This window comes from Anser anser (genome assembly GCF_964211835.1).
Source record: "Anser anser genome assembly, chromosome: 2".
Classification (NCBI taxonomy): Eukaryota; Metazoa; Chordata; class Aves; order Anseriformes; family Anatidae; genus Anser; species Anser anser.
The window spans coordinates 94,134,659-94,161,493 of NC_139721.1; the positions used below are offsets into that span (position 1 = coordinate 94,134,659).

At 40.8% G+C, this 26,835-nt stretch overlaps 1 protein-coding gene across 4 annotated transcripts in view; it reads left to right on the forward strand.

Moving 5' to 3' along the window:
* Positions 1–99: 99 nt before the first annotated feature.
* Positions 100–26,835, forward strand: part of LOC310895342 (uncharacterized protein) — a 30,243-nt gene continuing 3,507 nt past the window's right edge. For 3 of the 4 annotated variants that reach the window (XM_083826570.1, XM_083826571.1, XM_083826569.1), the window contains exon 1: positions 100–24,543. In XM_083826570.1, coding sequence (XP_083682696.1) covers positions 24,350–24,543 — 194 coding nt within the window. In that variant the 5' untranslated portion in view covers positions 100–24,349. Of the gene's footprint in view, positions 25,968–26,835 lie in introns of all 4 variants that reach the window. The other variant, XR_014580623.1, reaches the window with a different exon arrangement.

Here is a 26,835-nt window from a genome sequence, read left to right on the forward strand (position 1 = left end):
CCGCCCCCGTCCCGGTGGCCGGCTCCTCACTCCCCCTACAGCCCCAGGTGGCGGGCGGAGGGGGGCGCGAGATGGCGGGCGATGTCGGGGGCGGTGAGGGAGGGTTCCTCATGGGGTAAAATCCCATAGAATATAGGAGAGGGAGGGTTGTTGCAGCTGTCTGGCAGCGCTGCTGGTCATGTCCCCGCTGTCTGCTTTCCTCCAGGTCTGCAGGTGCTCCCTGCTCTTCCAGTTTGTGGGTTGGGATGTGAAATGGCTGCTGGAGACACATTCAGTCCCAGGTGGTAAACTGGGACCTGGGTGCGTGCTTGCTCGCCTTGCAGCCACGCGTGTGGAAAGCTGAAGGTGATAACATCTTAAATTGCTGCAGCAGTGGATCCACAAAGGCTCATCTGTCAGAGAGCCAAGTGCTTTAAAGTAATGCATGCTGTCAGTTGCCTCTGCGAGCACTGCATAAAACCACTATCAGAGCCAAATACAATACTGTTAATAGCACACTTATAGGTTACATCTGTTCAGTGGTCACAATACCGCATACAAAATCGAGGAGATGGGCAAAATTGAGGAGAAAAACTTATCCCAGCAGTTATTGTCTGATGTTGATGCAGTCCTGTTGAAATAGAAGTGGCCATGGTAGAAAAACACAAGTTTGCTGTTTGGAATGAAATGCATTCATTCCTTTAAAGATGAAACATTCTGGTTTGATTAACAGTAAAAATGGTTTCTTATGAAAGTGTCCTATCTCAGAACCCACCAGTAAACGGTTGGTACATGCACATACTGTGGGAATAAAAATGTTGTTTTTGCAGAGTTACCTTGTTTAAAGGTAAGGAATGGGGTATTGAAATATGCTTGCAGTGATAAGAAAACTTAGCAGGTGACCTTGTAAAATGCAGACAACCAGACTGCTTAGAACAATTAGGTGAAAATCACGGTGTTAAGTCAGATAAGTGAAGAAACATTACCACTTCAAACAGTAAAAAATGTCAAAAGAAATTTGAAATTTAACAGGCTGGCAACTGAAGGCCATGCATTGTCTGTGAAGCATCAGATAGATTGTGAACCTGGATTACCCACTCAGTGGGGAAACAGGGGAGGGTCCTGTCATCAAAAAGTATATAAACTGTGTTTTGGAACCAGTAGGAGCACTCCTGCTTGTGGGACTCCCGCCATTGCAATCGCGAATAAAATTACTACTTCACTGAGATCCTCGCCTGAGCCTAAGTTATTGGCTACGGAGTGTTTCTCACAATACCATTTGTTGGCACTTCTCTGAATCAACTGTCTCACTCTCCAGATTTTGGAGAATGACCTGGTTCATGCATACAGTTGATCTGGTTTGTATAGGAGGGAAGAAAGCCTCAGAAATGTGAAATATGTATAAACAATTTGGACATGTTCAGCTGAATTGCAGAAGGCCTAGACTAGCAGTTTCTATATTCCATTGGTTCACATTCAAAAAAAAAAAATTATCACATGATTTCTTATATTTTTTTAGTTCAACGTGAATTTCTGCACTCTATTATAAAGATGGTGATAGATTATCCTATCACTGCAGTGAAAAGAAAGCAATTTAGGAATCAGAGTTGCAGCAACCCGAAGGAAAAAAAAATTATATTTTACAAAAAAAGAAGTGATATTGCAGGATAATAACTATCTTTTTTTTTTTTTTTTTCTTTTTCCAATGAAGTGGGGTTCAGAATAATTAGCCCAATGGGGATCTGTTTAAGGCAATATTGTTAGTGTTGGGGAGAATCGAATGGATGTTTTATTAATGTTTCTTAGGTGATGGGTCATACGGTATAATTAAGCATTGTTAAATGTACTTACATTATCAATTAATCTATGTATACTGGAAACTTAGGGAGTACACTGAACATTCAAATGAATCGTTGAAGGGGAACCCTGGGAGGGAACAGGTACAACCTGACCTTGGATAAGGGCCTGGAAATGCTGAAATGAGTTGAAGCAGAACCAAGGAGCGGAGGGAGCATGCGTCGAGTGAGAAAGGTGAAAAGTTTAGCGGAAAGGAAGACTCCTTACTTCATCTGGACGACCACCAGAGTGCGCCACGCATGTGCAAAGGGGAGGGGAGCTAATTAGAATGGAATGCGAGGCTGATGTTGCAACCTGTAATGAATATGTATACCTTACGTAATGTTGGATGTATAAATAATGGCTGGGAAGTAACGGGACTTGAAGCCAGATTTGGGCACCTGCCCCGGCTTCCAGCGCTGAATAAAGCACCTTCATATAATCACTTGGTGGTTATGTGGTTGCTACGCTAACATTTTGGCGACCCAGATGGGACAGCGTGGGCACTGCTGAGGTGGATCGTGTCTCGGTTTCGCTCCAGCCGGCACCGAGGGATTCTCGGGGAGCAGTCGACCACGACCGACCTCCACTGCTCACGACGTACCACTGGAGTGGTAAGCAAAGGTGCTTTCAACTTTGGGTATTCGGTACCGATTTGGTTGGGAAAGCCTGCCGGTCAGACGCGGCGAAAGCCACGCTCGGTTGGGCAGGGAGCTCCCGGGGTAAGCCTAGGCGCCGTCCGTTAGACAGAGCGAAAGCTCTGCAGGTTCGGCATTGGTGGTTTGGTATTGGTAATTGTATTGGTTTGTGCTGAAGGGTCAGCACCTGGTATTATTGGTATGTAGTAAGCACGCTGCTGCTCCGGCAGCTTCTGGGAAAGCGTGCTGCTGCTCCGGCAGCTTCTGGGAAAGCGTGCTGTTGCTCCGGCAGCTTTTGGGAGAGTGTGCTGCTGCTCCGGCAGCTTCTGGGAGAGTGTGCTGCTGCTCTGGCAGCTTTTGGGTTGTATCATAAGCTCAAAATGAAAAAGATCAAAGGAATTCTGGGAAAAGATGTACCTATCCCGCGGACATCCCCGCTGGGGTGTTTGCTAGCACACTGGAAAGAGGGAGGTTTTGGTCAAGAAATGCGGAAAGGAAAGCTGATTGATTATTGTAATATTTGGTGGCCACAGTATAAACTAGAGGACCAAGAAACTTGGCCTGAGAATGGAACATTGCAATATAATACAATTTTACAATTAATGCTATTTTGTAAGCGGGAAGGAAAATATGATGAACTGCCATATGTGGAATTATTCTTTTATTTGCGCTGAAAGCCTGAATGGCAGCATGCTTGTGGCATAATGGTGCTTGAGTTTCAACTGAGGAACGTTGTTGTGCATGTACTAAGGAGGGACGCTGTATACAGCATCAGGCAATAGAGAATAATAAGTATTATGGGGAAATGAATAATGGAAATATTGATTTGGAAGTTGCGCCGTCGGCTCCGCCGGAAGAGCCAGGACAGGGAGGGAAAAGAGAAAAGGAAGATAGCAGTAGTGATGGAGAATCCCTGACTTTAGTCTCCCCTGTGTCACATAGGACCCGGCAACAGTGAAGGGCAGGAGAAACTATAAATGAACAGAGAGGGAAAATAATCGCTCCCCTCAGGCAAGGAGTGGGGACAGAAGGACCGGTATATGTTAAGGTGCCTTTTTCAGCTGGGGACTTAATGATATGGAAACAAGCAGCCGGCACCTACAGGGAAAACCCAGATAAAGTAGCCAGGGTAATGAAAATGATAATTAAAACCCAAAATCCCGATTGGGATGATCTCCAGGTGATCCTGGATACTTTGATGGACTCGACAGAAAAAGACATGGTATTGCGGGCAGCCAGAGAGAGAGCCCGAGAAGATATATGAAATGGATTAGTGCTTGGAAATCTAGATCAAAACTTCCCCACTGAGGATCCCCAATGGGATTATAACACACGGGATGGAATAAGGAGGCTGAAGAGATATCAAGATTGGGTACAAGTCAGGGTACAGAATGCCATGTCCCGGACCATAAATTGGTCAAAATTGTATAATGTCAGGCAAGAAAAAGCGGAATCACCTTCCGCCTTTTTAGAGAGATTGAAAGAAACTGCTAAGAAATATACAAATTTAGACGTAGAGACTGAGCAAGCTAAAGCTCAATTGGCACTCATTTTCCTGGGACAAGCCCAAGAGGATATTAGGAAGAAATTGCAAAAGTTAGAAGGTGCAGATTTGAGAAATTTGGATAGGCTGTTGGAAATAGCCTGGAAAGTGTATAATAACAGAGAAAAGGAAACAACAAAAAGGCAACAACAGAACTTATTAGCAGTAATTCAAGGGAGAGAACATGCAGGATTAAGGGGCAGGGGAAGAGGAAATATTAATGGTCGAGGTAGAGGAACAGGGAGAGGCTACCCGAGCTCAGGGGGAAACCGGCTGGGTCTTAACCAATGTGCCCATTGTAAGGAGGAGGGTCATTGGAAAAACGAGTGCCCTCTCCGTGGACAGCTGATCGTTGGTGGGGGAAATTCGTTCCGGAACCAAGAAGCAGCTAGGGCGATGGTTCTGGGGGAGTATAGTAGCTGACTAGGAGATCCAGTAGCAGAAACTAAAGAGCCCTTGGTAAAAAATTCAAATAGGAAATAAGGAAGTAAAATTTTTAATTGATACAGGGGCCACATATTCAGTGCTCAATAGATTAAGTGGTAAGATAGGGGAAAGGAAAACTACTATTGTAGGTGCCACCGGGAAGGAGGAAATACGGCCGTTCTTACAACCCCTTGATTTACGGTTTGGAGGTAAAGAAATTACGCATGAATTTTTATATGTACCAGAATGCCCTGTTCCTCTTTTGGGATGGGATTTGCTAACTAAACTAAACGCTACCATAATGTTTGAAGATGGAGAATTGATTATGAGAATCCCGGAATCAAAAGTGGGACAAATATTAATGATTAAAGAGAAGGCTGTTCCTCATATTCCAAAAGAGGTAGAAAATGCAGTAATGCCTGCAGTTTGGGAAACGGATGTGCCTGGAAAATCAAAAGTAGCCCAGCCAGTAAAAATTTAACTTAAGGAAGGGGCACGACCGGTACGGATTAAACAGTACCCATTGAAGCCAGAAGCTAGGCTAGGAATAGTAAAGATTATAGATAAATTTCTTAGCTACCACATTCTGGAGGAATGCAAATCTGAATATAATACCCCAATTTTCCCAGTAAAGAAACCTAATGGGGAATACAGGCTAGTGCAGGACCTTAGGGCAATAAACGAAATAACAAAAGATATTCACCCAGTGGTGGCTAATCCTTATACATTGTTAACATCTGTAAAAGAGAAATATAAGTGGTTTACGGTAATTGATTTAAAAGATGCCTTCTTCTGCATACCCATTGACAAGGATAGTAGAAAACTTTTTGCTTTTGAATGGGAAAATCCACGGAACGGACGAAAGATGCAACTAACCTGGACAAGGTTGCCTCAAGGATTCAAGAATAGCCCGACCCTCTTCGGCAGTCAACTAGCTAAAGAAATAAAAGATTGGATTAACCAAGGACAGATTCAGGTACCAAAGGATCGATACCTACTGTTACAATATGTGGACGATATATTAATAGCTACCGAAGGAGAGTCAGAATGTATTCAGGTAACTATTGATATTTTGAATCAATTGGGACTAAATGGGTACAAGGTTTCTAAACAAAAGGCACAGATCGCGTGCACAACAGTAATTTATTTGGGATGTGAAATTTCTCAAGGACAAAGAAAATTGGGAGTTAACCGAATACAAGCTATTTGTGAAATCGCCGAATAATGAGAGTCCTTACTGGGAATCACCCAGAACATCCTATCCCACTTACTCCACCCCCATCCTATAATACTAGCGTTAACAAGCAGGTATGAAGGAATCAATAAGATAATAGACTAACGAAGATACATTAAGATTATGCTTACTAATCTCTATATCAAGCTATACTCACTAACCTCTACTAACCTGATTCAACCTAATAGTAATGAAAATACTTGCTCTTGGTATGAGTGAAGTATTTTCAAAGGGGGGAAATGTTAGTGTTGGGGAGAATCGAATGGATGTTTTATTAATGTTTCTTAGGTGATGGGTCATACGGTATAATTAAGCATTGTTAAATGTACTTACATTATCAATTAATCTATGTATACTGGAAACTTAGGGAGTACACTGAACATTCAAATGAATCGTTGAAGGGGAACCCTGGGAGGGAACAGGTACAACCTGACCTTGGATAAGGGCCTGGAAATGCTGAAATGAGTTGAAGCAGAACCAAGGAGCGGAGGGAGCATGCGTCGAGTGAGAAAGGTAAAAAGTTTAGCGGAGAGGAAGACTCCTTACTTCATCTGGACGACCACCTGGACGACCACCAGAGTGCGCCACGCATGTGCAAAGGGGAGGGGAGCTAATTAGAATGGAATGCGAGGCTGATGTTGCAACCTGTAATGAATATGTATACCTTACGTAATGTTGAATGTATAAATAATGGCTGGGAAGTAACGGGACTTGAAGCCAGATTTGGGCACCTGCCCCGGCTTCCAGCGCTGAATAAAGCACCTTCATATAATCACTTGGTGGTTATGTGGTTGCTACGCTAACAATATGAGAGGCAAATGTGGAGTAGATTTTCCGTGGCCCAATATCAGTTCTTATTTGATCAAAAACGTGGGAAGGAATGGAACATTACAGAATAGATTTGAACCAATATTTTCTGTATAAAAGGCTGTAAGAAAGAAAGTTCCTTGTTTCATCCCTCAAGGAAGAGGAGGCTGCTATGTCTTTGCCACCTGTGTATTGGCTGAAGATGTAGAAGGCTGAAATCTGTATCTTTTGATGGAGGCCAGCTAAGGATGATATAATGCTTCACCTACTGACTTTCTGGACTGCTCTTTTCCTTCTTGTCTGTATCGTGGCACAACTTGAAAATGCAATCCAAGAAAAGCTCACTCATAAAATCCTCTAGACAGCTTTCAGTTTTGACAAATAAGCGATTAGTTGTGGAAAGACTTCAGAGATGTGTATACAACTTGGTCTCTCTTCTCCATTTGCCATCTGTGGAATGTCTCAGTATACACATTTGAAGCGTTAAGAAAATATATCCATGCATAGTGTCCTGTTTTCAACTGAGCCACTGCATGATGAAAAAGGTTTTATTTAAAAATTCACATCCAGCTCTAATTTTAGCATTCTTTAAAAATTATTAGGTTTTTACTTTGCACTGGTCATTTTAGAATGACTGGTTAACTAAGTTATTACTGATACTTTCTGATATTTTTTAAGCTGCAAACCTACATTCAACAGCTTGACCTTTTAAATTAACTTTCTGAAGTTTCTCCTAATTGTTCTAGACTCTCATTGAATGCTGACCCAATTCCCTTCTTACTTACCTTTTTAACAAACTTATATAAAAAGAAATGTAAAACGGTTTAAGTACTTGTCAGAGAAAATGAGCAAATGCCAAACATAGAAGGGTGGGTTAGTGTGCAGAAGTGAGTAAGATCTTGCAGAAAAGGGGGCTGGTTCTGGAGGTTGTTACTCTTCCTAAACAGCAGCTTTGAGGCCTCTGAGCTGTTATGTCCTGCATTAGGTCCTATGGCCCAGAGGAGACTTTCAGATTCCAGAAGGTCATTGCAGAGACTGAGTAGCCCAGTGTTGCAAACTCACTTTTATTTCTGGATTCCTGCCTCTTCACTTATGCTTTCCCCAAATTCACTAGAAACCACTAAAGGTTTCTTCATGCATGTTGTTTCCCAACTTTGCCAGACTGCAGTAACAGAGTATTTAATGTTCAGGAGGAAACTTGCCATACAGTAGTTTCCTCTGCAGTGGTCTTTTGATTGCTGGACTCCCCTGGGTCTAGAAGTGGCTCAGTATTCTTTGCAGTGGGCTTGTGCCCACTATGCCCATCTATGTAGAAATTTTTCCAGGAATTTGGCTTATTAGCTGAAGGAATTTGGTTTGAAACTAGCTAATTACTTGACATTACTTTACCTTTCCTTCTTTCCCCTGCATCTCCCTTTATTCTAGTCAAATGAAAATAGGTCCTAGAGAATGAACAAAATGAATTTAGGACACTGCAGTTTCCAGCTATTTATTATGGTTCTTGCTTCCACAGCATAGCCAAAGCTAGTAAAGCTTAACTGATGGTGCTTCAAGTGAACTCGTGCTGAGACTGACGAAGAGCTCAGTTAGGATCTTGTTAACACAACTCAGCCGTGAAGGACTATGACTAAAAGTGTGCAGGAAAATGGCTGTAAGAGGTTAACTTTTTAAACTACTACACTGGGTACGAAAGAGCTCATCTTTCCTTAAGTTAAATGATTGTGACAAGAAGGCCCACATCTGTTAATTGCTGTTATGAGTAAAAATGGTCAAGGGAGTATATCATGTCTCTCGGATGCTTTTCTGGTGTGTTGTACATGTTCACATTAAAGCAAAAATAGGTCATTTTAATGTCTGACATACCCTTTCATGTACTGTACTGTAAGGATTCATACATCCAGACTTCCCAAATTGTTTTTCTACCCTGAGCATGGCACCTGCACATGCTAGCCTTGTGCCAGGATTTATACTTCTGTGGTACCTTTGAGGAAAGACCTACCTTTGTGGTACCTTTGTGAAAGACTTAAGATGCAAAGGTCACATGTTGCAAGAAGGGAAGTTCCCTTGGGATCTAAGGAGAAAATTCATGGCAGTGAGATTGGCTGAGCACTGGAACAGGGTCCAGACAGACTGTGGAGTCTCCATTGTTGGAGAGCTTCAAAACTTGACTGGAAAAGTCCATGAGCAACCTGGTTTAACATGAAGTCAGTTCTACTTTGAACAGAAAGTTGGTCGAGATGATCTTCTAAAGTCACTTCCAGCTTTTATTATTCTGCTGATTCTAAGGTGTGAAATTGGTTGGAAAAAATATATACAAAAGTATATACATATTTCAAATGAAGCCACAGGGAAATTTCAAATGAAGCCACAGGAAGTTCAGGAGAATAATCAGTCTCCTTCCAGCTCAGAAAACAGGGTATACAGAAGTCTGGAGCTGTCTGAGCAGCTGGGCATATGCTTGTCATATCTGTGCAGTCAATCTAGTGTTTCCCAAAAGTCACCACCTTATGTGCATATGCAGACCTATGGGTATGTCCCGAGTCTTAATACATGGCAGGCTGTTTGTTGTCTCTATACCATGGCTCTGATCTTGCTGCCATAATTCATGAAATCTCAGACAATGAAGTCCTCCAAGAGTCCACCAGACATTATTTTTAATCAGAAAAAGAGGATGCATGGCAGCTTTGTATGTAATACATTCTCATAACCTCTCTTTTTTCCAATTTTGAGAGGTCAAGTTTGGTCCTTCAATTATGTTTCCATTATTGCAGAAAAATTCAACGAGGTGCTTCTAAATTCAGTTCTGTATTAGTGAATTTTTTGTGACAGTGAATTGCTTTATACAAAGAACAAAGATTCAACCAGATAAAGCAGTCTTTGACCTTTACGGCAGTCACTCAGATAATAATGAGTTGGCAATGTTTGACAGATGTTATCTATATGAGACCTTGATAAGCCATGGCAACAGTCCTGTAAGGGCACATGTAGTTGGTTAGCTTCACCTACCAAAGTAGCTCAGCAAGCTATAGAAATTCCTCCATATGCAGCTCCAGAATTTTCTGTGTATGTACTTCTTCTAACATGGTACATATGAAGAGTTTCAGAACACACTTTCATTAGCCGTGCAGTTTTGACAGAAGGATTTCTGTTCAGGTGTTTTTAATTTAATTTCTAGTTTAAGTAAGATGTGTTGAAATTTTGATCACATTTGCCATTAGAAGATATTTGTTTGGGAAAAACAGTCTGATAAAAGTTTGGAAAGTTGACATATGTTCCTGACAAGGTCATAGTACATATGTTTAGGTGCTGTTGCATATATCTATCAACACTGCATGGATATAGATTAACTTAACCATGTGGTACAGACTTGTGGTAGCTGTTTGACCATCTATGGCTTCCCCAGTAGCCTAGTATATTTGGCTTAGAGTTATGTTCAAAAACTGAAGTCAAATTAGAGGAATCAAAAGTCACTGAAGTAAGATACGTGTGTTTGCAAATAAAAATAAAACTTAGGTTCACAAATGGAGTGGTATTTTATTACAAGTTTTAATCTTCTGCCTGTGTCAAAATAAACATCAATGAAACTTACTGTTTAATACTTCTTTCAGTTACTTTCCATTTGTTTCATTCATGTGAAACATATTAAGACAACAGAAACAGTGATGGAATAGTTGTGAGAAACACTCTGTAGCCAATAACTTAGGCTCAGGGGAGGATCTCAGTGAAGTAGTGATTTTATTCGCGATTGCAATGGCGGGAGTCCCACAAGCAGGAGTGCTCCTACTGGTTCCAAAACACAGTTTATATACTTTTTGATGACAGGACCCTCCCCTGTTTCCCCACTGAGTGGGTAATCCAGGTTCACAATCTATCTGATGCTTCACAGACAATGCCTGGCCTTCAGTTTCCGGCCTGTTTTTGAGATGGTAATGTTTTCTCCCCTTATCTGGCTTGACTTAACATAGTGATTTTAACCTGATTGCTCTAAGGAGTCTGGTTGTCTGCATTTTAGGAGGTCACCTGCTGAGCTTTCTTATCACTGTAAGCATATCTCAATACCACGTTCCTTCCTTCTAAACAATGTAACACTGCAAAAACAACATTTCTATTCCCACACCTGGTACACTGTCAATACCATTAGATTCACTCTCTGCTTTTCCTTCTCATCTCCCCTCCTGACATACACCTTCAGGGCCTCCCGCAGGAGGGCCCCCAGTGACTGTTCACTATGTCCTCCCACCCTCTGGAGCCCCACCCCCGTGTATCTGACCAGGCTCCAACCACAAAATGAACTTTCAAGAGCCCCCGGGACACCGGGTCCCCGGGACTCACCTCGAGCACTCCCCCACCCCGACCCCAAGTCTTCCACATGACCCCTGTGCTGCACACTATCACCACTCCAGCCTGGATGGGCAAGTGGGCACCCCTGCTCTGCCGGTAATATCCCCGGTCCCGGAGGATGAGCTCCCCCAACTCCTGCACAGCAGCTCTCCTCCTGATCACTCCCCTTTCTTCCCCTGTAAACAACATACTTAGTACAGACATCATTTCCCTCCAAGAGTGTAAGTTAGGCCCTAGGAACTGGTCTAATTGTTCAGCTAGCCTGATGGGGTCCTCATCTTCATGACTTCAAGACTTCAAGACCTCATCTCCTTCTTAAAACTCCTAACCTCTGTGCTTGTAGGGAGGGGGGGAGTTCACCTAAGAGGATACACAGTTAGTGCTAGTACTGTTAGCATCAGGGAAGGCAAAATTCTCAATATCTCTTCTACCTTGTTCTAATTCTTACCAGAGCTTAGAGTACGCTCCTTCTCAGCAGCGGTTGCTGGTGCAATATTAGGACTATAGGGAGCATAACTTGGCTCCTTCTCCGAAAAAAAAGGAATCTTATTGTTTACATATAAATTTAAAGCCTGAATTTTCATCAGACCTGTATTTTGGCCAAAATACTGCTGTTTCCTTAATTGGTTCTTTTGTCCAAACTGACACACAATATTTAACCATTTTCTTCTTTTTTCACTTTCCGATGCACAGGACTGCTGAAATCAGCGGGGCATGCCTTCCTGCTGCTGCAGCGGTGGGGCTCCCTGATAGGTGACTGGATCCCGGACGAGCCCCCAGACTGTGAGAAAAACTCTGTAGCAAATAACATAGACTCAGGCGAGGATCTCAGTGAAGTAGTAATTTATTCGCGATTGCAGTGCCCGGCGTCCCACAAGCAGGAGCGCACCTACTAGTTCCATAACACAGTTTATATACTTTTCTCAACGACCGGGACCCTCCCCTGTTTCCCCATTGACTGGGTAATCCAGGTTCACAATCTATCCGGTGCTTCGCAGACAATACATGGCTTTCATTTGAACGCCTGTTATAAGTCAAATTTCTTTTGACTTTTATACTCTTTGAGGTGGTAATGTTTCTTACACAGTGATTTCCGCCTAATTGCTCTAAGGATTCTGGTTGTCTGCATTTTACAAGGTTGTCTGCTAAGCTTTCTTATCACTGCAAGCATATCTCAATACCACATTCCTTCCCTCTAAAAAACGTAACTCTGTGCAAAAACATTTTTATTCCCACATTAGAGCATGGGAAGAATAACTGTATACTTTTTTCTTTTTTTAAGTTAAGATGTTATATACAGTCAGCTCTGGACTTACACTTAACCTAGTCTCATATTGGGATATGTCACACCTCAACGTAAACTGAGTGAGGTCAGAAATAGGTGTAGCTGTAATATTTTTAGTTGAATTTCACCAAGGTAGTCTGACAGAACTGGAATAATAAATTGGTAGCACAGTAGCTGTTTAATGATGCATATTTTTACAATGTTATTTTATTGAAAAAACCTGTAGTCATTCAGTATGCCACAGCTCCATGCCATGCATTCATATTCTCTGATACACTATTAGAGATAACAGTTAATTTCCCTGTAGTTTGATAAAAACTTTTTTTTTTTTTTTGGTATTCTGGTATAAGTGGTCAAGACTTCTGCTTGACAAATTATGCATGAAATTACACAAACCTATCATTCAAATACATTTTCAAATACATTTACGCATGCATAAATCCAACCAAATCTGTGCCCTATCTGGGGGTGCTTACCCGTAAGATTTCATGTGTAGCATCTGTACATAGACATTTAAGCCAAAAGTTTTAAAATAGGAGACATTTCTAAAGCAGATATTGGGACCTGTGAACTTTGGAAACAAGACTGCTAGGTAATTGAATAAGTACTGATTTTTGGGTCAACCTTCTGACTCTTTCTGCATGTTATTAGAAAATGGTTTATTGCTGGTGTTTCAATCACCATGAACTGCAGCTAATTCCAAAGTACAACCAAACGTCCATGTACACAAAGGGAATTTATTTTTCAATAATAAATAAAGCGAAAAGCTACTTCACAATGGCAATTACGTGGCACTGTAAGCCTGGGAAGATAAAATGTTTATCTCCCAGCACCATTATATTATTTCAGAGCCCCTGTTTTCCTTCTGTCCTTCACTCTTTCTAATCTCCCTAATTGTTTTTTTTGTTTGTTTGTTTGTTTTTAATAACACAGCTTATGTGCATGTAATGCTTTTCATCAAGAACAGCGCCAAAGTGCTATACAGAGTCTGTATTGTATTAGAATGAAGCTTCACAACAAATGCATTTTTCTGTATTAACACTCTAGAGAGAAAAGGACCCTGTGTACATAACAGCAAGTATATCAAGAAGACTACAATGTGTATATTCATATATGATGTGAACTGTTAGATCAAGAGTGAAGATTAATGTAGAACCTCTAATACTGTCTGTTTGAATTTTCTCTTACATAGCTCAGGTATTTTAATGTCAGATTGGTTAAGGTTTCATGATTTGTAGAACAATCAATAGATATTCCAGGTTTCTCCAAGCCAAGGAAGCAAGTGAGGGGGGGAATATAATATGTATTAAAAAAATAAATGGAAAATGTCATTCTGAATTTAATCTCACTATATAAATCAAATTGAGCTTTCATTTCCATTTCACTTCTTTTGGTTTTTGTTAAATAGATGTCCTTTTTCTGTTATGGGGAAAAAAAGAACAGTTTTTTTAATTTTTTTTTTGTAAGTGAAAGTGCTATTGAATACTTTTTGTTTTGCATTTAATATCCAAAACTTTGTACTGGTATGTACACTGTAATATTTTAAAAGCATATGCTATTACATATAAGTAAGGCTTGCATTTGAGATAAGTATTACCTATATTTTTCTTAATTAATTATGAACCTTACCCTTGATAAATCTTCTGGGATACAAAATAGCTGATCTTTGTAGCTATCTATTGTCTCTATGGGGGTTTTAATCAAAATTCTGTATAATAGTCTCTCAATTTGAGGGAATTTCAGTTCAAATTTTGACCCTAGCATTACAGCGTGGTCTAAACCAGTTTGATTCTCTATCACCCTAACTACAGTGTAAAAAATGCTTCTCTATATCCTTGGGATGGTGTGGAACTCTCCCTTCTTTGGTTGAACCTTAAATAAATGCAATTTTCATAGAAACTCTGCCTTAGTAGGAACCACTGAATGGACCTACTTTTTCTATGTGGGGACCTGGAATTATGTATAATCTCTGAAGGAATCTGTGCACTGGACCTGTTTGTGCAACACATCTAGTAGTTCTTACATACCTTTTGTGTATTTCCCTGTGCCATCAAGTGTCAGTGCATATTGGACATTATGTAACGAACATATTTCCCACCAGTCATTGAGACACATCACAGATTTAAATAGTATCCTAACAACAGCACCACCACATTGGAATGAATTTTCCCAGCAGTGCCCATTGCTAGGCAAAACTCTGAGCTCCTTATCAATAATGGTAGTGCTTCTTGATGCAAATACAAGGTCAGGCATTCAACATCAGTTCCTTCTCCCCCATTATCAGAAGTGCTCAGTGTTATAGATTTAAATTCACTGTCACTGGAGTGACAAAACTGTAACTACTATACTTTTCTCTGCCTAGTAGTTTTGAATATTTGCTCAAAACTCTTTGTGACCTTTGGAAGGGTGAGAAAGTTCTCCACCATGACACAATGGCAGCCATCACCATCATCCCACTTAGTGGTTTGCCTGGAAATTGCTTGCAGTTTAGAAAAAAACTTTCATTTTAATTTAGTACATATGTGAAATAAATTACACTATGGAATGGTGCTGTCAAATATTTATTTAGTATCTCAGTACTTGAATTCACTTGCCCATCAGACAAAATTAGTTTGGAATTCTTTTATACTGACATCATTTTCCTAACTCATAAACTCACTTTTAGACACAGAAGTAATGAATGTTTGCATTGGCTTGTTGTGAAAAGCAGTGATGTTTAGGAATTTTAATGTACAGTTTGGTGTTTTCACAATGTCACTGTGAATCAGTGCTTAATTTTAAGTAGAGACAAATTTGTTCTTAAACTACTTACATTGTGTGTTTTCCTATTTTCTAATTCAACCTATGTTAAAGTTGGCTCCTTTTGGATGATTTGCATAGAGTTTCAAAGGCATAGGATTTCCCATGACATTACTAAACAGCAACAGTGGCTGCAAAGCTAAGTGTATGTTGCTGGATCAACAAGATTGGCTTTTAACAATCAAATAGAAAGCATAATTGAAAATACAACCTAGTATTTTGAGAATTGTTTTACTATATGAATTACTCTGCCAACATCTTTCCACATTGTCCTGACGATTCTCTCTCATAAAACCAGCATACTAACTTGTGAAGTTCATGAAAATAAGACCTGCTCTAAAATGTATTGAAGTCAGGGCACCTAGTTTTAAAATAGCTTTTCTCCTCTGTTAGTGGCTTCATATAGGATAAGTTGTTATGTTAAGCTTTATGCACAAAGCTGAAATTTTGCACAGAATTAAGTTAATCATGTAGTAAAAGATTGTAAACAAAAATAGGACCTTATTTGGATTCATGTGATAATGCTGGAGTTTGGTCAAAATACAAAAACTAAAAACAGGCAAAGATGAATCAATATAGTTTTACTGAATATCCTTGCCAAAACTTATATTAAGTCTTAAAAACATGAGAGCCCTAATAGAATTGCATTCCCATTGTCTATTTACGTTTTTTCATTTTTTTTTGCATGACTGAGAATTCTATCACTGTCAGTTTTCAGTCACAGGCTAGGAGATACTTGAATAAACTCTGCATGGACAATGTAGTAAATGAGTGCAAAAACATGGTCTCACAGACTTAACACTAGAGAAACACAACTGTATGTACTCATAGGAGAACTATAGGATGAAGGATGTTTCTCCTGAAAATAATAATAAATAATAACAGTGCATGAAATATTAGGAATAATTCACTTCGAGTCTCTTGTTTTTCAGTTTTCTAGATGGATTTCGTTCCTTAAAATATTGTGTGTGTGGTGATGTTACTAATACCTGCATCACTACTGAGGATCATGCTTCTTCATTACTGAAGCAGCCAGGTTCTTGGGAGCACTGGTGGGACCATCGCTGAAGCTATTAGCAGCGAGCAGTAGAAACATGGGAAGGTGAAAGCCTCTCTGCCCCTTATCTTCCAGGAGAGAAAGAGAATCACTATGTATCTATGTATCTATGCCAAGGGTAAAACTTGAAGAATTGTGTTAAAAACAAGGTTTCATTCTTAAGCATTGCCATTTTTAGGAGGAAGCATGACAACAAATCTGTAATTATAGTAGTTATTTTACTCTTTATTGATTAAAAGCCCTAACTGTGATTTTACAAGGACTGCTTCTGTTTAGCTGTGCCGTACCAGCTTTTAAATAGAAGTTATAATGGAAACAGCAATTAGGTATAACTGTGTGCAGTCTAACTTGATAATAGAGTCAAGTGCTCCAGCTTCTGTGTGGCCATTTACATCTGTGATCACAGAGAATCTTGAGATCCAAGAACAGAGTGAGCTCATGCTGAAGAAATCCCAAAGAGTACTTTTGTACTCAGAATTTCTTAGTCATACCAAGTATGCAGCTTTTTTTTATATCATATTATGCATAACCAGACCATAGAAAGTATCACTGACACCATTTACAGTAAAGAAGGCCAAGAAAAAAAGGCTGAGGAATCAAGGATCTGAAACTGTGGTGAGTGGATGGACTGCAGAGCTCTTTCTTGTGGTTGACTGAAAAAAAAAATAAAACTAATACATGGTAGATTAAGCTACTGGTACCGGAAAGGAACAGGATCTGTGAGTAGATATTTTCCTTACAAAGTGGTCTTCTGACTGAAAATCTGGAGCACCATCAGAGTTCAGCTAATTGAGCCAGACAGCTCGTTAGACTGTCTTATAAAAGCTGGATGTTTGGCTAGATAGCTTTTGGCACTTTGAAGACTAGAGAGGCAGATTTATGAACTGGACTAATGAGCGCTACAGTCAGGGATTTTTCTAGCAGTTTGGCTGTATCTGTAAGACCCTCTGACTTTCAAAAAGATCCTGCTTCAAAAGACAGGTTCTGCCAGCTCCAAAATGCACCATTCAATCTAGGATATTAATGCTGATTTTAAGCACCTTATCTTCCTGTGCAGTTCATGTGAGAGCTAGGATAAGCCTGTTTATCCCCATTTACCCAGCAACACGACAGCTTCCAAATGCCAAAAAGGCTCAGGAAAGAGACAGGTGTGCCTGCACACAGATGGGGAACAGAGTGATGGTAACATGGAGAAAGAGCATGATGCACTTACAGAAAGGTGAACGTGAATCTCCTAGCATTGCTGAGATTTTAGAAACTTTCTGCTTCCTGAAGACATATATATATATTCATAGGAGGTATGAATCTCTGCAAGACACCCACAAAACTCTCGTGGTAAGTTCAGCTTGGACAGGAATTGCTGAATTCCTTCACCAGCAGCAATTAGGTCCTAACTCACCATGTCCTGAACTACACTGTTGATTAATCTTAATATCCATGCCACCAGCAAGGAGCCAGCAGCAGCCAGCCAAGATTTCTGCACTTGTTTCTGTTTCTTATGTGTTGAACGTCATTCCAATTCAGATCCATCAAACTATCTACCACAGAAGCTGAAACATCGTGGGCAAAGGAATACACATATTCAGAAATTCTTGGAAAAACCCTAGTGCTATAATTGTAAATAGCTGCTTTGTATGCTATTTCCTTTATGGATTCCACAGGTTCTGATTTCCGAGCTTTATATCTGCTTAAAGTGGAATAGACAGCATCGTGCCTAAAAATGATTGAAAAATAAAGTAGTAGTTGCACAGAGAGGAGTGTGTCATGGTATTTCCAGAACCACTTGTGTTAATCAGATGGGAAGTAGTGTGATACTTACCAGGGTTACAGGCACCTTAGCTACACAAATAGAAGGAAACAACAGAACAGGGAGCACTGTCACACTTGTGTAATTTTTTAATTCTTCTGCTTGCTCTCCTAACAAAAAATATCAGAAAATGTGAAGTTGTTGAGAGTTACACTTTGCCCTCTCCCAAAACAGAGGGCAAAGAGAAAAAAGAAAGAGGGAAAAACAATCTCCCCTCCCAAGACCAAGAGGAAGATGTTGTGGCTTTGCATGTGCTCTTCTCCCCTCTGGAAATCTGAGGACAAATAATGGTCACCACTTGCCTACTACTCTATTTTGTCATTACTTGGTAACTCTGATGACAAGAGGATGCGTGAGGAGGCTTTAAGGCGTAGTACACCAGTCCTAGGAACAAGGTAGGGCACTAAGGTTGTTCCAGAGCCAGACTGAAAATCCATCCTCATCCAGGATTGAAGACAGGAGGGAGCATGGCTGTCACAAAACTCCTATATTCCCCATGTTGATCGCCGCTTCTTTTTTTTCAGTTTTCAGGGTGCACACTCCCTTTTTGCTAGTTTCCAGACAACACATTTTAACAACCAGTCTTGAAAAATCCTGCACTACTAATTGGTAAGAGTAGAAGAGGAAGCAAATGTATAGAGAATGCTGAGTGATTTCTGGCAAATACCATGCCTGATCCATATTGCAGTATTGCCAACTTTAAGTGTTCAAAAATCACATGTGATGAGGGTGGCTTAAAAATGATCAATTTGGGGTTCCTTTTTATCTGTTTTCTGGCTTAAAAATAATCAATTTGAGGTTCTTTTTATTTGCCTTTGGTTTCTTAGCATTCAGGGTACACTCAGATAATGTTTTCTCAGAAATCACGTGTGCTAGAAAGCTGCTTTCTCTTTTCCAAATGAAAACTAGTATTTCTCAAGTCAAGCTCCAGCCATATGCTAAGGTTTCATGTGCAAAACAGCACAAGATGTGTGAGGAGATAACTAGAAATGCAACACTTCATTTTTTCCTCTCATATTTTGTTTTGCTTGTTGCAATATGAAGTCCAGGGTAGGACAGAGAAACAATAAAGTGGATAGGTTAATATGAATTTAAAAAACGAGAACAGAGAGTTAGGGAAGGAGAGGTAACAACAAAATAGATTAAATAGAAAACAGAGAATGGAAAGCAAGAGTGGAAACAGAGATGAAGCAGGAGGATGGCAATATCAACAATGGGAGAGATTTAGGAAGAGAAAACAAAGCAAACCAACAGGAAATATCATCATAAACATGCCTATGCTTTTGAAGTATGGTGGCTGCTTTCAGGCTCTGGAGGCTATCAGGGCTTTAAATAGCTATGTATCTGTAATTAATGATCTGAAGCTGTGCCAGTATTTAACCAAGTATTAGCCCTGCCATAGCAAAGGGGCATGTGTGCCTTTGGAGGCCAGGTGTTTCTAAGCTTTTAGATGCTGCACACTCATGTTCTGTATATATGTGTCTTGGGAGGGATGGGGGCAAAGTTCCCTGGAATTCAGAGATCTCCAAGAGTGTTGTGCTGGGGGTATACACTTAAAATTCTTAGGTCTGAAATTAAGCATACAAGGTCTGTACCCTCTTTACCATGAGGGTGGTCAAACACAACAGGCTTCCTAGTGAGGTGGTTCCTCATACCTGGCATTTAGAAAATGCCTTCAATAATATGCTTTAACTTCTGGTTAGCCCTGAAGTGGTCAGGCAGTCGGACTAGACGATCTTTGAAGGTTCCTTCCAACTGAGCTGTTGTGCTCTATTCTATTCTATTCTATTCTATTCTATTCTATTCTATTCTATTCTATTCTATTCTATTCTATTCTATTCTATTCTATTCTATTCTATTCTATTCTATTCTATTCTATTCTATCCTATCCTATCCTATCCTATCCTATCCTATCCTATCCTATCCTATCCTATCCTATCCTATCCTATCCTTTACTCTGGCAGGTATGTAAATCTGTGGAGGGCTGTTAGAATCTACTTTTCTGTAGCCTTTGATGCCTGACTTTCAAATAGCTTGAAGGAATAGTTCAGCAAGACAGCCTGAAGTCTGTCTATTTCTTCAAAGTAGAAGATTGTTCTTATTATTAGAATTTCTTTCCCTTTTCCCCTCCTATACACCTTTTCCTAATCTGTCTCTTGGGGATTTCTATCCCTTTCTCTTGATGTGAAGTTGTCTTTTCATTGCTCTCTTTCTTTTACTCTTATTAGACTTTTTATGTTTCTGTCTCTGTCACAGAAGTCTGAGACATCCTACTTAATGTACATTGAACTGCCTCTTGTCTCCTTTTAAATATGTAATTTAATTTGCAAAATTTCTGACTCTAGCATAATCTCTTTGTATCCATCTACTCTTTCTTACATCTTGGGAAATAGTTGTATCCTTTTTAGTCTCTGTTTAGCAACTCCATGGATCCTGTTTCCATATGGAACTAAGAGCAATTAATAAGTTATGCTGTTCAGGAGGCTGGATATACCTTGGCTGAAGTTGGTGAGCCATATGTAATCTAGGGTAAATATCAGGATATTTTTTTTCCAGATTTCAAATGCAAAGCCCAAATTTAAAGAAGGCTCCTTGTACAATTTACCTGGATAGAAGTGTTTTCACTGATGGCTCAATACAAAGACAGTGAAGTCCAAAGATAACCATAGGAGCACTGATACTGTGAGTTGGATGGGAAGCTCAGATTGCTCTTGCAGTACCACTCTGACTGATGAAAGAAGGCTAAAATACTGAAAAAACAATCTTCTATCTTGCATTCAGAGGCTCGGAACATTTGCATGTGCATTCATTTGCATGTGCATCCATGTGCAAAACTCTCATTTAGTCATCTCTCTTCACCTAAGACTGCTTGTCTTAGTAGTAAATATTGGTTGTGCTCCAAATATTGGCTCACCACCTGGGCCAGAAAAAATACCAAGGGAAACGTATGGACATTGAAAGAGACTTAAAAAAAATAGTCAGATGGGGAAAAGGTGGATTGATAAAGTATGCTATGACCACAGACTAAAGCAGAATAAGCAGGTCTTATTTGGGGCATTATCCATTGGTCAATATTTCATTGTTAAAATTTGCTTTTGGTAAAGTGACTTGGTCAGTGGTTCCTCTGTTACTGAAATTAGGTAATATTTATTCTATAATTAAATGTTGGTTTATTTATTCAAATATTTTGCTAGATAGCTTATTAAATAACCTTCCTATTTTATAACCCCTCTGTTGGAAAAGATTGAGCTTTAAAAGTTACTTCATTTCATACTTTTTTTTGTACATTTACTAAAATATATCACATGTGCATGAGGTACACAGAAAAAAATCAAAGTTCTTCAGGTGGGAAGCCTTGGCCACAAACCTAATTCTGGAGGTAACAGCATATGATGAGGTCTGCAACATTTGATCAATGTCTGGTAATCACCTATTGCCAGGTCCAGAGTTGCAAAAATAAAGTAGGAAGGGAAAAATATCTCCTTTTTCCTCTGCCTCCCTCTTTCTCATACTACCACAGAAGTACGTACACCCACCCGCACATGTGCATGCACACATGCACGTACGCACAAAAAGCTTCTGTCTTGATTCAGTTCACTCAGCTTCTGTGTACAATTAAAAAGTGCAGATGTTCTGGACTGCAGGGTGGGGTCCAATTTCATTTGAAAATGAAATATATGATGAATATTAAAAAGATTTTATATATTAAAAAGATTTTCATTTAAAAGATTAAAAGCCATCTTCACAGTAACAGTATTCTATCCCTGGAGTGGCCCTGGAGTCCAGATTTATTACAAATTTCCTTCATACTTCTACTTATAGAGCTAAAATTATCAATTCTTTGAGGATCCACAGATGATTTTTCTTTTACCAAGTAAGAGGGTATACTTCTTTTCCTTTTTAAAATAAATATTTTAGTATCAAAAATATGGTGTCTACTTCCACTGCTAAAGATGTATGTATTGATGTCATTTTAAGCTTAAAGTATATTTCCAGTATTTTTAATCTAATAATAATCCTCTACTATTTCTGTGGCAGGTAATAAAAGTGTTGGTTGCAATGTTAGTGGCCTTGCAACAGTGGCTGTACCAATTACAATTTCTTACTTTATTAAACTCAAACACATTTGCAAGAGTGTTCCAGTTCAAAGGGCTGGAATTAGCTCATAGACTTTTAATACTGGTCCATGATTTTGGCACACAGATTATATTGTTTCTCCACCCTGGCTGTTATTGTGTCTTGTAGAGTGTATTTTAGCAGCTGTTTAAGTGTTAGTCAGCTTCTGAGGACTGGACTTAACCTCAGGAATGGAAGTTGTGGATGGTATTTGGCAGGTATTCTGAAGATGGTTTGAATATTGTGTACCTACGTATTCCTGACACAAAATGAAGTGTTGTGTTGAAAAAGAGCAAATGCAAGATGTTGTTCCCAAAGTGTAGCCAATGAAGCCCTTGCAAAAATTATAGCAGATAGGTCTGCTGTTTTAAGTTGCTTAGGTATTCAATTTTCTTTAAAACAACATTCTTAATGCCATCATACAGCCCAACCCAACTGCACTCTCCTAAAACTGCTGAATCCCTGATAGCCATCATCTTGCACGGGACCTTAACATTGATTCTGAATCAACTGCACTTTTCTTGGCCCTGCATCTCTCCAGGAAACTTTGCTTTGCTCCATCAGCTTTCCCCTATGGAAAAGCTAAGTGTCAGCATGAGACTCAGAAGTGGAAGAGTTGGAGAAAAGATGAAGAAGAGACTAAGAAGAACCTGATAAACATTTTCTGAAAAGACGGAAAGCCACACTGTGGGCAGGGATATAGATAGCAGATTGAGAAAACAGAAATTAGGTTTCCCCATCTTCACCCAGAGCCAAATAGTATGACCTTTTTCTTTCTAACCTCCTTCTCTCTGTGCTTCAGTGTCCCAGACTTCCTTGGTAGCTTGGTACCAATCATATCTGCATTAGCTTTTCCAGTCTACTCTCTGTCATGCTTATTCCTCCAGCAATCTTTAAATAATAGCTCCCACATAAAACTCTTTACACATAAAAATCTTTACACTCCCAAATGCTCATTTCCACACTCCTCAAGTACCTGCAGAACTTGGAGAGACCACAAAGATGTGTGAAAGTGTTCAGACTGAAAGATCCATGTGCTAGCTGGAGGGGAGGAAAGGAAGGGAAGGCCAGGAGTATGGAAGGGTGTTTCTTTCCCAAGTATGAACAAGTGTTTATAAGAAGAAAGACTCAAAGTCTCTTCAGCATTTGCCTTTATAATATTTCTAATGCCTAACCAAACAGTTATACTGACCTTAATAACAGCATGAGTAGCTTGTGCAAGGAGGGAAAGCATTTCAAAGATGTCGTGTCAACAACCATGTCTTCATCTCACTTCATCCACTCTTTAGGAACATGACTACATTACTTTAAGTGCTTTCACGTGTTTGACTAATGCCATTTTCCTCAAGTAGAATGAGGAAAACAACACTTTAGAGTTTGTATAAAACTCTACTTAAAAATATTACTGCTTAAGTGCAAAGTACTAACATTAGTTCTTGCATATGCTCCGCAGTATTCAAAATGCTGGAGCCAAAACATGGTGTCAAGGTACAGCTTACGTTTACAGACATCTGGTTACTGGGACAGCCTGCCAGAAAAACCTTTTGCCTCAGCAGGTTCCTGTACTCTTGTTGGCTCAGCCGTTCATCCCATCTTAACCTCAAATCCCAGGCACTGAGGTGGATAACTTTCTCAGCTGCACTTCACTCAAAGGGGCACTTGGTCAAATTCACAGCAGCTGGGAACCTGTGAAGAGGATCAAAGCCACAGGTTGAGCTGCATAAGCATGCAGTAACTAAACTTTAGTTGAACCAGTCAATATTGTAAAGCGCTGGGTTCTAGGTATGCTAAATTTCAGCGGTCTCTCTTTAAATGACTACAAATGGACTTGTAACTGCCCCTGGGAGGCACAAAAATATCAAGTCAGTTTAGTCAATGTGTAGTTGTTTTTTTTTTACCATTCAATGTAGTTGACTTTTAAATGCCAGCTTGGCTTTATGGCAAAGGCACTGATAAAACATCCAGTTCCTGTGTCACATGCAGCACTAGAGGGCAGAGCTAACAGCTAATGAGAAATTAAGGATGCCTTAAGGTCAAGGGAACGTATGTTATAAAGCAGTTAAATAAAATCATAGGAAACAGCTGGTGAACCAGGCTGAGACACAAAAGCCAAAATATGAGGTGACTGGTAAAATGAATGGCAAATTAATTGCATGCCATGCTGGAAGCATGAAAAATATTACAACCATGGCCTTGGATATCCCCTCAGACCCTGGTTGAGAGCATTTGCAGCTCTGAGAGACACTTTCCAGCTTTCTGCACACTCACTTCTAGTGTATTTACTAGCTTCTGTTTGCAAATGGAAGGACTAAACATGTCACTCTGTGAAATAAAGCTGAGGTGCTGGAGCGCAGCTCTGCTGCAGGAAGAGAACGTCCTGGAATGTGCCACATGCTGGGGAAAGTGACCTGAGAGGCAGCATCCTGTAAATTTGTCAGGATCAGACTCTTCCTGCCTGCTATTTTCCATGGGCTTGATGCCATGGGTCTCGCAGATGACTGTAAAGTACTGAAGGTGGGAGTGGATAGAGGTGTTTGGGGATCTTTGATGAATGCTGGAGTTCCAGTGTTTTTTGTCGGCCCAAGAGTGCAGAGAGTTATGAGCCATGCACTCCTTCACATCTGCACCATGGAGACTAAGCACAGCTTGCGTGGTCAAGAGGCCTTCGTTCTAAGGTGAGTTTCTCTGAGGTAAGATCTGGTGAAGTTAAACAATTTCACACAGAGTCAGGCAGGATGTTGTTGGCTGAGATGGGAATACAAACTTGGAGGCTTCCAGTTCCATTTTACAACCACACAAAATGCTGCTTTGCAGTTTGTGGCCTGGGCCATACCATGTCCAGTGAAAGGGAAGTCTGATTAAGGGCCTAGCTAAATTACGGGGCATGCTTTGAGGGGGCCTTGAAGAGATTTCTCCCAATTGAACTAGTGGAGGAAGGGCGGATATATGAACAGTGTTGGGTTAGTCACAGGACCTGTCTGCAGGCTTGCAAGTGAGTTCTGAAGAAACAGAGTACACTAGAGTACACTTCACAGAATCACAGAATCACAGAATTGAAGGGGTTGAATGGGACCTTGAAAGATCATTGGGTCCAACCCCCCTGCCAAAGCAGGTTCCTTAGAGCAGGCTGCCCAGGTAGGCATCCAGATGGGCCTTGAATATCTCCAGAGAAGGAGATTCCACCTCCCTAGGCAGCCTGTTCCAGTGCTCCGTCACCCTCACTATGAAGTTCTTTAGCATGTTGGTGCAGAACTTCCTGTGCTCTATCTTGTGGCCATTACCCCTTGTCCTATCCCCACAAACCACTGAAAAGAGGTTGGCCAAATCCCTCTGTCTCCCACACCTCAGGTATTTATAAACATTGATGAGATCCCCTCTCAGTCTTCTTTTCTCCAGGCTGAACAGACCCAGGTCTCTCAGCCTTTCCTCATAAGGAAGATGCTCCAGGCCCCGTATCATCTTTGTGGTCCTCCGCTGGACTCTTTCCAGGATATCCCTGTCTTTTTTGTAGTGGGGAGCCCAGAACTGGACACAGTACTCCAGGTGAGGCCTGACCAGGGCAGAGTAGAGGGGGAGGATCACCTCCCTTGACCTGCTGGCCACGCTCCTTTTAATGCACTCCAGGATCCCATTGGCCCTCTTGGCCACGAGGGCACACTGCCGGCTCATGGTCAACCTGTCATCCACCAGGACCCCCAGGTCCTTCTCCTCAGAGCTCCTCTCCACCGGGTCATCCCCCAGCCTGTACTGATATGTTCGGTTGTTCCTTCCCAGGTGCAGGACTCTACACTTGCTCTTATTAAACCTCATTTGATTTCTTCCTGCCCACCTCTCCAGCCTGTTCAGGTCTCACTGAATGGCAGCACAGCCTTCTGGTGTGTCGGCCACTCCTCCCAGCTTTGTATCATCGGCGTACTTGCTGAGGGCAGACACTATTCCCTCATCAAGGTCGTCGATGAAGATGTTGAACAAGAGCGGACCCAGCACCGACCCCTGGGGAAGTGAAGATGTCTGGGCACCTGCAGAGGATTACTGAAGTAACCTGGCCAAGCACTGGCACAGGTTGCCCAGAGAGGTTGTGGAGTCTTCCTCTTCGAAGGTATTAAAAGTCTGGACACGGTCCTAAGCCGCCACCTGTAGGTGGCCGTGCTTGAGCAGGGGGGGTTGGACCAGATGGCCTCCAGAGGTCCCTTCAAACCTCAGCCATGCTGCGATTCTGTGAACTTCACTTTGCCCCTGTGTGTCCATGTGAAATACATCTCAGAGCAATGCCAGCTATGTGGTGCTCTGCTGATGCAGGTGTGGGCACTATGCTTCAGAAGAGACCCTCATGCTGGCCCTGTTGCTGGTCTGAAAGTTAGAGGGTGTGGGAAAAGGAAGGTGAAACTATGAAATGGGAGTGGTTCACCTACAAATGGACAAGGGAAATCCAGGCAAAATATAAGATTCTGTCTGTACCCAGACTTTTACAGATGCCCAGAGAGACCCAAGAGAAACCATTTGGCTAAACTTCAGTACCTTTTACAGTGCTACATAACTTTCACCTGTTAAACTGCTGCAAGGTTTTAGAATAAATGGAGAGAAGACAGTAAAAATTATGACCTCTCCTCCTGCCCCCAGCCAAATAATGCCAAACAAAACTACCCAGACATTTACTTTACCTCTGTTTGTCAGGAAAAAAATTGAGGTCATTTTGCATATCACTAATACAGCTGCTGCTTTATGGCCAGATATCTTTGTTCTTTTCTTGAGACTGCTCAGTCTTCAAGAAACGAAGTGTAATTTTTACAGTTTACATAGCAGTGATTTATATGAGGGTCACGGCCTGTCACATGACAACGCCTGACCCCACACAACATGATGTAAGTATAAGAATCACACTCTTTCTCAGGGTCAGCAGAACCATGACACAGGTCCCAGTGTTCAACGCACCACCCACAAAGTGGGACATATGCTTTTTTCCTTTT